This window comes from Onychomys torridus, chromosome 12, assembly GCF_903995425.1.
Source record: "Onychomys torridus chromosome 12, mOncTor1.1, whole genome shotgun sequence".
Taxonomy (NCBI): Eukaryota; Metazoa; Chordata; class Mammalia; order Rodentia; family Cricetidae; genus Onychomys; species Onychomys torridus.
Window position 1 is genome coordinate 14,491,518 of NC_050454.1, and position 12,916 is coordinate 14,504,433.

A 12,916-nucleotide genomic window follows, 5' to 3' on the forward strand; every position below is an offset into this window, starting at 1 on the left:
ACTGCATGATTAACTGCCAAATGAGTTGAAAATAATGCATTTTTTTTCTGTGTCCAATCCCTATAGTTCATGAATGTTATTCTTTGGTCTACCTGAAATTCTTCCAGCTACAAATGGGCTTTTTATTATTTACTCTTCTGTTTGGTATCACAAATGTCTGACGGAAGCAACTGATGAAGGAAGGAAGGGCTTATTTGGTTTCCAGTTTAAGGGGGACACTCTACCATGGTGGGGGGTGAGATAGAGACAGCTGGTCACACTGTAGCCATAGAGGTGAACATTGGTGTTCAGCCCAGTTGCCTCCTGGCTCCCTTCTATTCAGTTCAGGACCCCATCCCACAGGGTGGTGCCACACATGCTCAGGGGCGGTCTTCCGGATATGTCTTCACAGGCGTATCAAGAAGTGTGTTTCCCAGGGGATTCTCACCTAGTCAAGCTGACAGTGAAGACTGAGCATCCCGTGATGGCCCCCTGTCACGCAGGTAGGGGATGGGTGGCCTTCCTGCCACAGGGAATTCTGGGCTTTAGCACCGGCTGTGCCCACTGCTGAGGCACTGTTCCTCCATGGCGAGCCCCTTACCTCTTCCCGCTCTCTGTGCAAGCCCAGAAGAAGAGTTTCCAGCTGCAGGTTGGCCTCACCCATGCTTGATTTTCTTCACTCTGTTCTATTTTCTTACTTCTCCAGCTTCCAAACTACTACGGAATTTACTTTGTCTGCTTTCTCCCATCAGAATGTAAACCTGCCACACGTGGAGACTTTCTGCTGTTGTATGTCTTAGTCATTGATTTATCCCGCGGGTGGGACAGAAGATGTGCTCCAAAGCATCCGGTGAGTGGGTGAGCGGCTAAAACTTAAGGGCAGCGAGTCCACTCTGAGGGGCTTCCTCCTCCTGGACCAAGGACACCTGCTTTCATCTTCTCTCCATGGAGCTCTTACTAAACTCTTCGGTGTCCTCCTGCCGTCCCCTGATTGAGCCTCCAACCTCTACACCTCTGCCTCTAGCCTCTTCCGGTATTTATAACCGAACACCGTAATATCTGCTTTTTCATGGTGGTCATGAAGCCCAGCAGGTTAGAACGAGGACATAAACAGTAAGAGACATTCAACAGGTCGGTTCTCAAGGGAGGTCCGGGTATGGAAAGGGGAGGGTTTGAGGAGACTCAGAAGAGTGAAGCGATGGGTACCACGGACTAAAAGAAGCAATGAACGTTTCTGGCTTGTTAGAAGAAAAATCCAACATCTCATTTGGATAATGACGTAAGTGCTACTCAGGCCCATTTGTGTCGCAGAGACAATCGAAGACACAGGCTTTTCCAAGAACCACCAGTCACCTCATAGGCTGCTGTCCTGACATAAGCCGTGCTTCATCTTGACAAAGGACTGGAACCAGTCCTGATGCTCCGCCCCGCCCCGCCCCCCCACCCCCCCCCCCCCGCACAGGAGAAGCTGGGGGACAGCACGTTCAGCACGGCCCAGGAACCATCACTTTGGAGATGGCAGTTCATTCACTCAGTTCTTGGGATCCTTGCGGCCCTCAAAAGGTTCTGGGGTAAACACCATGGGTATTAGTTTCTGTGACACTTTCTGCTCTTCACTGCGCAGTGGCAGCCCTGCTTTGATACCCGGCTCTTGCTATGATGTGAGACCTTCTGCTTCCAAGGAAACAAAGCCCTAAATGTTTACTCTGCAGATGTGCCAGCAGCAAGAGGACTTGGCTTCAGTTATTTCTGCTCATTTTCCCATCTGCGGCCTGGCTAACGGAGCGACAAACGTGAAGAAGACAGTAAAGGGGGAACCTTCACATCTGCTTCGCCCGTTCGGAGCGCCACTCACCACCTCACCCACTGAGTTACTGGCAGCTTGCTTCCAGACGACTCAACTCCAAAGGAGCACACTTAAGTTCTGGAGGAGTTCTGGTGTCCAGTGTGGTCTTCAATATCTCAAACACCAGGAGACTGACTCCGCATCAAGGCAGAGAACTCAAACCTGACTCAGCACGTGGGATTTTTTTTTTTTTTTTTTTTTTTTTTTAAGATGCGAACTGCATCTCACCACTAGCCATTCAAAGTGAGAGGAGGTTCTTGTTCAGTGAAACCTACAAACAGATATGAAGCCTTGGAAGAAGAAGCAGAAATGGGCCCCACCAGGCAGCTGAGCCTCTCCTATGCTTCTCTTACCGACATTTGGGGGGGCATCTCCTCAGACGATCTCTACCAGACTTTTACCACAAGGACTCTCTGGTGCTGTAGGCCCACAGTAACCATTCCCTGGTTCTCTGAATTCTACTGTTTTTCTTTCTTTCTTTTTCTTTCTTTCTTTCTTTCTTTCTTTCTTTCTTTCTTTCTTTCTTTCTTTCTTTCTTTCCCTCTCTCCTTCCCTCCCTCCCTTCCTTTATGTTTTACGATGTATTAGATCTTGGTGACAACCACTCTTTGTCAATAACAGATATCTCACAGAACATACCCCTGCTCAAGCTTCTTTAAGGCAGTGCCAAAGTGGCTTATTGATGACCAGTGACGTACTGTACAGATCTGGGCCATCTCTACTTAGGATGAGAGTAGTGGACAGACAGCACGGGCCCCCCTGGCCACTGCGCAGCATACACATGCACCAGGGTGGGGTGGCAAGCCACTTACATTCTGCCTCTTAGAGCCTTGGCTTTCTGTTCTTCTTCCAGGTTTCTAGGAGGTGTGGGAGGGGTCATCCCCTCATTCAGGCAGCCTGTGGGGTCCTTCAAGCTCCCCCGGTAAGAGCCTCCTTCCAGAGTCTAAAAAGGAGAAGGATCAACAGCCACAGGGTGAGCACTGGACAGTTAGTTGCAAGCGCCATGTCTCCCCAGTCTAGCCACAAGCAATATGAAAACCAGAAGCCAAGGGTGTTCTCTCTGAACCCCAGTGAAGCCTGGGGAAATCAGAGACCTCCATCTTCCTGCAGCAGGGGGCTGCTGTCTGCAATCAGAGCACACCAGGCATCTGTATGCCACCAACTGCCCAGACATAATGAAATTGTCATGGCGACTTATCTCTGGGTGAGGGTTCCCGCAGCAGAACTAACCACAGGGATTCTGTACCAAATAAGGCACTGGAAAGGAAAACCATGTAAGGCCACTTCATGCAAACTGATAAGCAGAGGGAAGTGATAGACCTATGGTGGAAATCATACTTTGTTATAGTAACTGCAATACTTTGGAAGAAGGCAATGGGGCGCAGTTGAGAAAGAGCCAACAGATGCAGCCTTTTCGAAAAACATCTTTGTCAAGGTTATTTACCAAGAGCGTTCTTTCATTAATCCTCATTTCTGTTCACTAAGGTGCTACTTAATTAAGAAAAATAAGTAAATGGATTAATATAGTGTTCTAGAAGCAGCGGGAAAAGGGACCTGAGGTCTAGCCAGGTCTGATGGGTGTGGTGTACTCTTGCAGGGGACATGAAACTGTCCTGTGTGTCCTGGGTTTTCAGATCAGATTCTCCCTTTCTAAGGGACAGAGATGACACCTGTACAGACTCCAGAAGTCCTCAAAAGTGCTCCACAGGTTAAGTCTCCCTCTGTGGCTGGCACTGGTAACAGGAACATATTCAAGATGTAACATACTCAACTTGTAACTGGCAACAGTGACATACTCTTTGGGGCCAAATAACACTTTAATGTGTTAAGTTTATTTGCTTAATGTATGTTTAGGATACCATTATGTAAGCCTTTGAAGATTTTTTTCAAATTAATTTTGACAGACTCTCATACACATACACAATGAATTTTAGTTCTTTTTACCGCCTATTACCTGGTCTCATCCCCACCCCTTTCTCTAGTTGAAACTTGTCTTCCCATCTCTGAGTGTGACTCACAAATAAATAGGGCTGTCTCATAAGCATGGGTGGGAGGTTATGTACTTGAGTATAAGCAATTTATCAGCCACTGAAGAAAGTGGCATCTCCCCCCAGTAACTGTTAATAGTTGTCGGGGATGGGGGCTCATGAGCCCTTCCCTGTTCCATGACAAAATGTTGCTGGGTCCAATCTTGTACAGATCTTATCAGATAACCATAATTGCTCTGAATTCATGGGTGCAAGAGCCATACCATATCTAGAAGACAATGTACTACAACATCCCACCCCATCTCCCAACCCTTCCGTTCTTTCCAACTCTTCTTTACGGTGTTCCTGGAGCCTGAGAGCCGGGCTGTATACAATGCAAGTAGCCTGGGTGAAAAGACCAATCAATGACATTGAGTATTTGGTTCTGGGGATTGGTAGAAGCAATGCAGAGAAACAGTAATCCTAGAGATCAAGGTCAAGATCTGTAACACAATCACGGAAGACAAATGTTAACTACCCAAGATGCCTGCCTATACCAGCCCCTATGGTTTCTAAAAGCTTCATTTAACAGTCTTTGGAAACACCAGTCCTAAGACACGAGTCACAAAGGTCAAAAGGTGCCAACCACGATGTGGTAGACTTAAAAGGCTGTGGCCTGGTCTTCGACAGTCTGCACTTGGGAGCATCCGTCACTAATGTCTCTTAGCTGCTGTATTTCAACAGAAGCCAAACAGAGGCAGGAAAGAACATTCCAGAGAAAGGAAACAAAGCAAACGTGATATCCGATAGGAGAAAAGATGGACGATATTAAGACGTGAGTCTTCAAAACTTAATGTTGAACAGTGACATCAGCCTTCTCCCCCGACTCCCCAAATTGATAAAGACTGTGCCAAGGGCCAAACACGAATCTGTTGCCAACACTAGAATTCAAAGTACAGCTGGTGTCTTCTAACTTGAGAGAGAAAACTGTTTTCCACTTGACATAAAGGTGTTTACAGAACAAGTAATCAACTGTGGACGCTGTTATATCCAGAGCAGCAGTATAGGCTAAAAATAAAGAAAGGTTGAGAAGGGTTTAGTTACATTTATAGATACAGGATTTGTAACCTGTTATTAAGGAAATTAGAATGTCTGGTGCAGAGGCTTGACAAGCCAGTGGACAGGCAGCTTTCCAGTGCATGTCCCCGGTGCCATTACCAGAGACAGGCTCCAGCGCAGATGGACCTGGTTGGTGATAGATCTGATTAGTATCTTTTACTTCTATCCCTCCCACTGTCCTGTTGTGGCCTTTGTTCTGTGGTCTGTTGGCTGGTGGGAAGGCGTATGCCAGGCCCAGCAAGCAGGCCTAGCTGCTTCCGGGATACATGGCACAACCAGCTTGGCACGGCCCAATCTGTCTACAGAGTGAAGGGCCTCTGAGGAGCTCAAAGGGTCACACGGGAACATCCGCCTTTCTCTCCTGACTTCGTATGAGCAAAGGAGCCCAGTTATCTCCTGGGGAGGACTTGGGGACAGTCATCAGTAGAGTCAGTAGAGAAGGCACCATGCAAGGGAAATAAAGGATCTGGCCTACTTCTCATGCTGGGCATCCTGCCCGGAATGGGGGAGCTGGCTCTCTTGCTTATAGTAATTCCAGAGGGACCCCCCTATGAGAACTCAGCTGCCTGTGCTAGAGTTAGAGACAGGGATCCAGCCCAGGGCAACCAGGATGACCCGTCATTAGCGCTGTCCCCAGGAGGAAAGAGCCAGTGGTTGTCAGTCTGGCTCCACAGTTCCCCGCCCATGGTTCCGGACCACAGCATCCAGCAGATAAAAGAAATGTGGCAAGGAAGGAGCACTACAGGTCCCTATGGCCGGTCCAAGGTCAGGGGCTAGAAAAAATGCAAAGAGGATTCAAATAGATGGCTTACAAGGGAGGAAGGCCCCTGTCCTGGTGAAACGCACACACTCCCTAGTCATTGGGTCTTGGGTCACATGTCTTCCCTCTGCTCCTATAAGCACCCTTTCATTCTCTCTGCACATCATCCATTACACAGCATTGTAATCAATGCCTTATTTGTATAAAAAAAAAATCAAGCATCTACTGTTCATATGTTGAATACTTGAAAATGCTGTAGAAATGAGGATGAGTCTCAGACCTCCATAATCGAACCCACATTGGGTGTTCTGACAGAAGGACCATGTAGGATTACAAAAGGGGCAGGTGTCCACAGTGGGAGGCAAAGAGCAGAGAAGGACTTCGTGGAAAAGGTGAAGCTCAGTGAAGCTTGGTTTTCTGGGGGACTGCTCCAGATTCCCCCAGCATCCCCCAATCCAGGGATGCTCAGGTCCCTTATAAAATGGCTTTGTGTTTCCATAACCTATATTCATCCCCCTATATATAGTTAACTAATTTCTGCATTATATGTTGCCTAAAATATAATGTAAATGGCATGTAATGATTGTTACACTGTCTTGCTTAGGGGACAATGACAAGAAAAAAAAAAAAAAAACACGTCAATACGTGTTCAGTACAGATGCAATTTTTCCCCAAAGATTTCTGACCCTGAGCTTGGGTGAATCCACAGAAAAGGAATCCAGGGATATGAAGGGCTGGCTATTCTGAGGTATTTAAAAAAAAAAAAAAAGTCACTGGATATAGCAACAGGAGAACATTCCTGGCAGGGACTACTCTATGAGAAAGGTCATGAAGTGAAACCACGCGGGGAGAGCTGAAAACCTGTTGCAGGTAGAATTGGATGTGTGAGGGGAGGGACTGGCAGAAGATGGGTGTGTGTGTGTGTGTGTGTGTGTGTGTGTGTGTGTGTGTGTGTGTGTGTGTGTTGGTGAGTGTGTGTGTGTAGTGAGTGGGAGTGGGTGCTAGGCAAATGAAACTGCAGGTTGGTGATTTGCGGTTTTACATTTTTGTTGGAATTCTAACCTTTCCTATTCTGAACCTTAGGAAGCCTTACCAGAAGGGTGCTAGACGACCCAGTCTCTGAAAACGTATACCACCAGAATGGATAGGACAGGGCCATTGCTTCATCTCCTCTAGCTTGTCCTAACTCTACAGGGCTCCTGACCGAAACCATTGATTGATGTAAAGGGATAGCAAAGCCCAGACACAGACATAACCTGGCCTGAGCCATGTTCTGCCACGAGGCTACCCTGAGGAGGCGACTGCTCTCAGAGCAGGACAGCCAGTGGGTAGAGTCATGCTGAAGCCAATGTGTACATTTCTCAGGCCACCAGGGAGATTAAAGTAAAGCTGCCACTGGCCAGCCCTGGAGGTGAGGGATTAACACGACACGTCCACCAGGCCATGAGAGTGGAGTGAACTGCTTGGGTGTGCCACCTATGACAAGCACTAAGAGGGGCCTTTCTTCCTGGAGGTTCAGTCCCCGGCAGATGGCAGAACCCTGAGGGCTGTAGGCCACAGTAATAGACACTAGATTCTCACACGGCCAGGAAACTATGGCTCCTTAGACTTGTAGAATGAAAACAAATGGAATCATCTACTAAACTGTTTCCCTGTAATAGTCACCCATCACCAATCTACTGGCTGACAAGCACTAAGTTTCTACACACCCACACTAGGTCTTGGAAGGCAGAGACAACACAGTTCTTTTCTTATTGCCCTAACAGCTAACATTTGTGGATGCCTGCTTATCAGTGTGTGAAGTATGGCCTATGCAATCATCTTTACTCTCTTGAGATTAGATTCAGGCCAACAGATTCATCATCATCAGGAGGAGCCCAAGAGACCAAGTCACTTTCCCGAGTAGACAAGTCACTTCTCTGGGGCTCTGTTATCAGTAGAAGCACAGGAACGAAACTTTCACTTTCCAGTTCCTCACAACCTTGCTATCAGTTACAGGAACCATAGCGGCTAAAGAAGAAAAAGTCATATCAAGACTCACATGGGTGAGTGAGTGATGGTGCATGCAGAATCCCAGCATTCTGGAGGCAGAGGCAGGCAGATCTCTGAGTTCGAGGCCAGCCTGGTCTTCAGAGTGAGTTCCAGACAGCCAGGGCTACACAGAGAAACCCTGTCTCGAACGCAACACCCCCCCCCCCCCCCCCCCCCCGCAAAGACTAACATTGGGGAAAGCAGAAAAAGTGTTTGTTTCTGGCTCAGAGTTCAAGAGAACCCAGGAAAAGTAAGTTGGCTCTGCCCAGGGAGGTGTGGGCATGCTCTCATGGTAAACAAATACCCAGGCTATAGACAAAGCAAGCAAGGAAGAATTCTGAAGGGTCCATCATGCCCAGGACTACCAGTGGAGACTCTCCAGGGATTTACACTGGAGGCAAGCCTGTGAATCCTACTTACATTCTCCAGTAGCAGCTTCTGGGCAGCTGACATGGAACCAAGGTGCAACCAGGACCAAGGGACTGCACTGGGGCGATCCTGGAATCTAGGGCATGGGCGATCTCAAAGCCCTTCGGTAGAGCTAGGGAGCCACATGAATTCTAAGTGTAGAATGTGATGCCATTGTTTGAACAATTAATAGCAAAAAGCAGATAGGCTCTGGACCAAAATAAACTCCTGTGAAATGGAATCAGACTCTTCATTGGAAAGAGCTCTGTTGGTTCTTCCTCATACTACACTAAGATAACTCCCTCCAGGACCAGGTTCTGTCTTATGGAGCAAGTGTCAGACCAACCTTAGATTCCCACAGCAGCACTTCCGGTATAAGACAGCCCTCCCCACGTGTTTCTCCCCAAACTTAAGCTTAGTTTCTTCAGCTTTCATTTAAATAACATGGACTGCAGGGTACTGGCTACTTCCTCCAGGGCCCTTCCCATTCTTTTAAGAACATGCTAGATGACTGCATTTAGAAATGAATAGATTACTCACACATAGCTCATCAAGGTGTGGCCGAATGGCCTGGAGTTCAATGGCACCACTGGCTTTTGACCTGCACACTGGACTTTGGCGGGACAAATTTGTGACATTACTGTTGCCACACACTCTGAATTTTCATCGAACACGTCTGTGAGACCACTGGCTACTCTGGCAGCCCCTATGCTGCTGGGCTCCATCAAACAAACCCCAGAACTTTTTATGGGCTCTGAGACTCTTTCTTTGAAGTGAAAAGCTAATGGGGAACAAATAGGAATATATCTTGGAGGTAAAAATGCAACTTAAGTGTTCCCAAACATGGCTGAAATGGCCTCCGTTTACTGTTGCTCTGTGGCTACACCACGGTGGGTTGCTCCATGGCTGTGCCACAGCGCGATGGGAAAGAAAAAGAGAAAGAATCAAATTTTGGTGAGAAACCAAACCACGGCCTCCTCACTCTTTTCTTCATATGGGTTTGGTTTCTTATGTTACGCTAGAGACATCTCTGCGATTGTGGGCTCCATGTAGATCTTCAAGAAGCAATTATTGGTGGGGGAAGCTAATGCTCTTCTTATGGTAAACTCACCAGAGAAAGGGCGTCTACTCCGTGGCTGTTTATTGAGAGTCAGTGACTGGGCCTATGAACTCTGACCTTACCCCATACTCCCTTTTCTCTGGGACATTTGCCACTGTGGGGCCTCTCAATAATTTTGCTTATGCCTCTAACACGGGACCCATCAACTGATGACATAGACCAGGGACCAACGGTGTGACGGTTAGCAATAGCAGGTAGCAGGGTAAAGGTCACCCCAAATAGAAGCAGAGATGAATTTTTGGAACAAGTATTCATGAAGAACTTATTAGGTGTAAAGATTACTATATATTAATGGAAGAAAAAATATACTAACTCAAATAACTCATGAGCAGGGGAGAAAAGTCACAAATGCAAACATTCAGCCATTTTAACAGTAAGAACTGTCTCTGACAGCATGAAGCTGTGGGAACTACAGTGAGACCTTCAGAGGAAATCTGGCCAGGGCTGGTAAGCGAAGCCTTTGTGAGAGATGAGATTGGGTGGGACCCTGAAGGACTACCACTATGCATTAGATAAGCAAAAATAAGAGGGAGAACATTCCAGAGAAACCGGGGGTGATAGGAACAAAGACTCCAAAGAGGAAAAAGAAGCGTATGACTTTGTAAAGGCGATGTAGTGTCCGCAAAAACCACAGGGAGAGACGGCAGGAAAGTGGACTGCCTCACCAAAGCCACCATCTACAAATACCATTTGTTCTCTAGTCGCAACCCTGAGGTGAGGCGGCTGGCCTGGGAGAGGATGCTCCGCGGTCCTCCAAGCCCCAGGCCACGTGGAGGAGGGTTAATGGTGGTGATGAACAAACCTTCCCAGCAGAAGTCCGGTGGGAGAATGGTTTAGCCAGATGGAAATGGTAGGAAAAGCCAAACAGTTGGACCATAGAGAAAGACAGCAAGATGCTTTGAACTGCTGTCTTGTTGCTTACACTCATAAAAACACGGGGCCAGAGGGCCTGCCCCATCTGAATGACCTGCCTGGGATGAGCGTTAGCACACCACTGAAATCCTGAGTCAGCTCAGGCTAATTGCCCTTCCTTCTGGTACTATGATTGGCCCGTAAGATAGCCACAGGCTAGACCAGTTGTTAGTGGCTCGTGTTTGTTTTCCCCGAGTGACAGAGATACATTTTGACTCTCCTAATTTCTTGTGGCAAGGTTACTCACACATGCCTCCACTCTTTTATAATCAGTGGTCTAACTTCTAAGACTTGGTAAATTAGAACGTCTATAGTCTGTCTCAGCAGCACATGATACTGGCTTCAGGGCTAGCCTGAGACACATCGGTCAATGACTGAGTGCCACGTGTCTAGGGACCAGCTGGTCAGTTTCAGTGAGGCGTATTTATTTGCTTTGGAAACTCTCCACCTTTCATCCACCTCAACCCTAAAGGCCTTGCGGGTTCCCTATGTGGACCCCACATAAAGCTGACAGGACCCCCGGGGCATTTTTTTTTTTTTTTAAGAAACCACCATTCCATGAAATGATTCTACTAGGAATAAGTGAAATGAGGATTCAGCTGACTGGTTGGAGGCCCTGGTTGAGGCCCTGGGAGCCACACGGAGGTGAGACGTGACCCACAACGGCCTCCAGGATGCCCACTTACCAGCTTGCTTTTGACCAACTTTTCTATTGCACTGACAAGGTCGGCAGCAGTAGGTACTTCAGTGGGAGCCTGCCGGGCTGCTAGCAAAGAGGAGGACTGCAAGACAGTGGACAGCAAAGGAAAAGCAGATTAGCCAGAAGTGAGGAACAGCAGTTAGGAAGCAAACCAGACAGTCCAAAGCTGGAGCAGGCTAGGAAAGTACAGTTCTGTGTTCAGAGGACAGAGTCGACAGAGGGAGACAGGGGTGGGCAGCTGGGTATATGTAGGCCTACATACCCCTTGTTAGGAATTCTGGTGAGTGACAGAGCACAGATGGGCCTGGTTCTCCTTAAGGGCTGAGGGGAGGGGTAGTTGAACACCCCCCCCCCCCAAACCCACAGTCAAGGGCTATGCAGACTGATAGCAGGGCACTGGGAACTGCCTTGAGGGAGACCAGGACTTCAGCCTTTTGTGGTAGCCCACTGCTGCTCCATGGCCTGGAAGGTATGGGCTACTCCAGCCTCAAATGTGTGTGAAGGAGATAAAGTAGTCCTTGCTTTGCTACAGCCTTAGCTGGGGATCATCACTGTGTGTCGAGCAAGCTGGACACCTCTCCCCATATCTTCTCCCTCCTTTTCCTTTTTCTTTACGCGCGCGCGCGCATCCACACACACACACACACACACACACACTCGGCACTGGTAAGGCTCCCCAAAGTAAGTAAAAGGAGTTGTGTGTCATGTGCTGGGACTCCCAGAGACTGCCCTGCTCACAGCAAAGGGAGGTTCAACTACAGGTCTCTCTTTGTCCTTCCCCTGGACCAGTGGCAGAGCTCTGTGTAGTGGCTGTTTGTGCAATGGCTGGGTATTTCTCCCACACAATGAAGGACAGATGTCTTTGTTTATTCATCTGCTTGGTTTTTCCAACTTCCGCCCTCCTGAGGGGAAGCTGGGGGAGAGATGGCTAACTCTCCAGTGGTCCAGTGGATGGGGCAGTGGTGGTCCCAGGCTGGGACATGAGGAGAATGATCGTGAGTATAGGAAGAGCTATGTCCTGGGCATGACCGGGCTTCACTTTCCTCCTTCAGGTTAGGGAAGAGTTACAAAAAGGACTTTAAGTCTTTGCTTCTAAGAATGGGGGATATCAAATAAACACCAATTAAGAAAGATATAACACCACTCTTCTTTTATCTTTTGGGAGAGCGCAGAAAAACTTTGTTGGTTTGGAAAACCAAGTTACCATCTTTGATTTAGTAACCCCACCTCTGGGAACTCATTCCGGGTTCGGATGCCAGAAGGATAGACACTGGATCTACACAGTGATCTTCAGGGGTATTACTCAGAGGCACAAAGACCGGAAATACCTTAGGCTGTCACAAAAAGGGCTGGTCATGACAATTATGGAGCATAAAGTAATAAAATATTCTCCGGCTACGGAAATTACAGTTACACAGGTGAAACTAATGAGATTCTACAGCTCGGGGGAACAGATACAAAGCACATGTCATACACATAGCGTAAGTGGGAAACACCCATGCACAGGAACTAAGGACAGATGGCAGGGGGGACAGAGGAGTCAGACATTTAATGGCTGGACCTCAAGAAGTTCCTGCCAGGGCTGCTGGGGCATACCTGGGATCTTAACACTCAGTAGACAGAGGGAGAAGGGCTGAAGCAAGTTCAAGGCCAGCCTGGTCTACAAAAGGAGTTCCAGGCCAGCCAAAACCACACAGTGAGTTTGTCTCCAAAAACCAAAATTATTTCAATAAATCCAACTCTACTTGCTAGGAGTACTGAGACTTATCCCAATCCCAAATATTCCAACAAAAACCAAGTGGACTGAAATCAAACAAGCCAGTCTGGAGAGAGAACTGGTGTTTCTAAATCAGGACTGCTGCAACGCACAATGTAGGATGAAGAAAAGGGCCACATAGATGCTGGGGTAAATCTGTATCCTCAGTTAAAAATTATCCAAGAGCTACCTAACACCCCTTCACTCCCAACAAACTGAGGGAACAAGGAGAGGGGTCACGACCTTTCTGTTTTATGCAGGCAACGGACCCTGGGAACTCCATCCCCCTCCCTCCCACACACACACTAGTATTGTTCA

At 47.8% G+C, this 12,916-nt stretch overlaps 1 protein-coding gene across 24 annotated transcripts in view; it reads right to left on the reverse strand.

Moving 5' to 3' along the window:
- Nucleotides 1-12,916, reverse strand: part of Kalrn (kalirin RhoGEF kinase) — a 599,822-nt gene that overhangs the window by 55,320 nt on the left and 531,586 nt on the right. For 19 of the 24 annotated variants that reach the window (XM_036203323.1, XM_036203328.1, XM_036203326.1 and 16 more), the window contains 2 exons: nucleotides 10,829-10,924; nucleotides 2,638-2,768 (listed from right to left, as the gene is read on the reverse strand). In XM_036203323.1, coding sequence (XP_036059216.1) covers nucleotides 2,638-2,768; nucleotides 10,829-10,924 — 227 coding nt within the window. The remainder of the gene's footprint in view (nucleotides 1-2,637; nucleotides 2,769-10,828; nucleotides 10,925-12,916) is intronic. The other 5 variants (XM_036203331.1, XM_036203353.1, XM_036203351.1 and 2 more) reach the window with 1 other exon arrangement.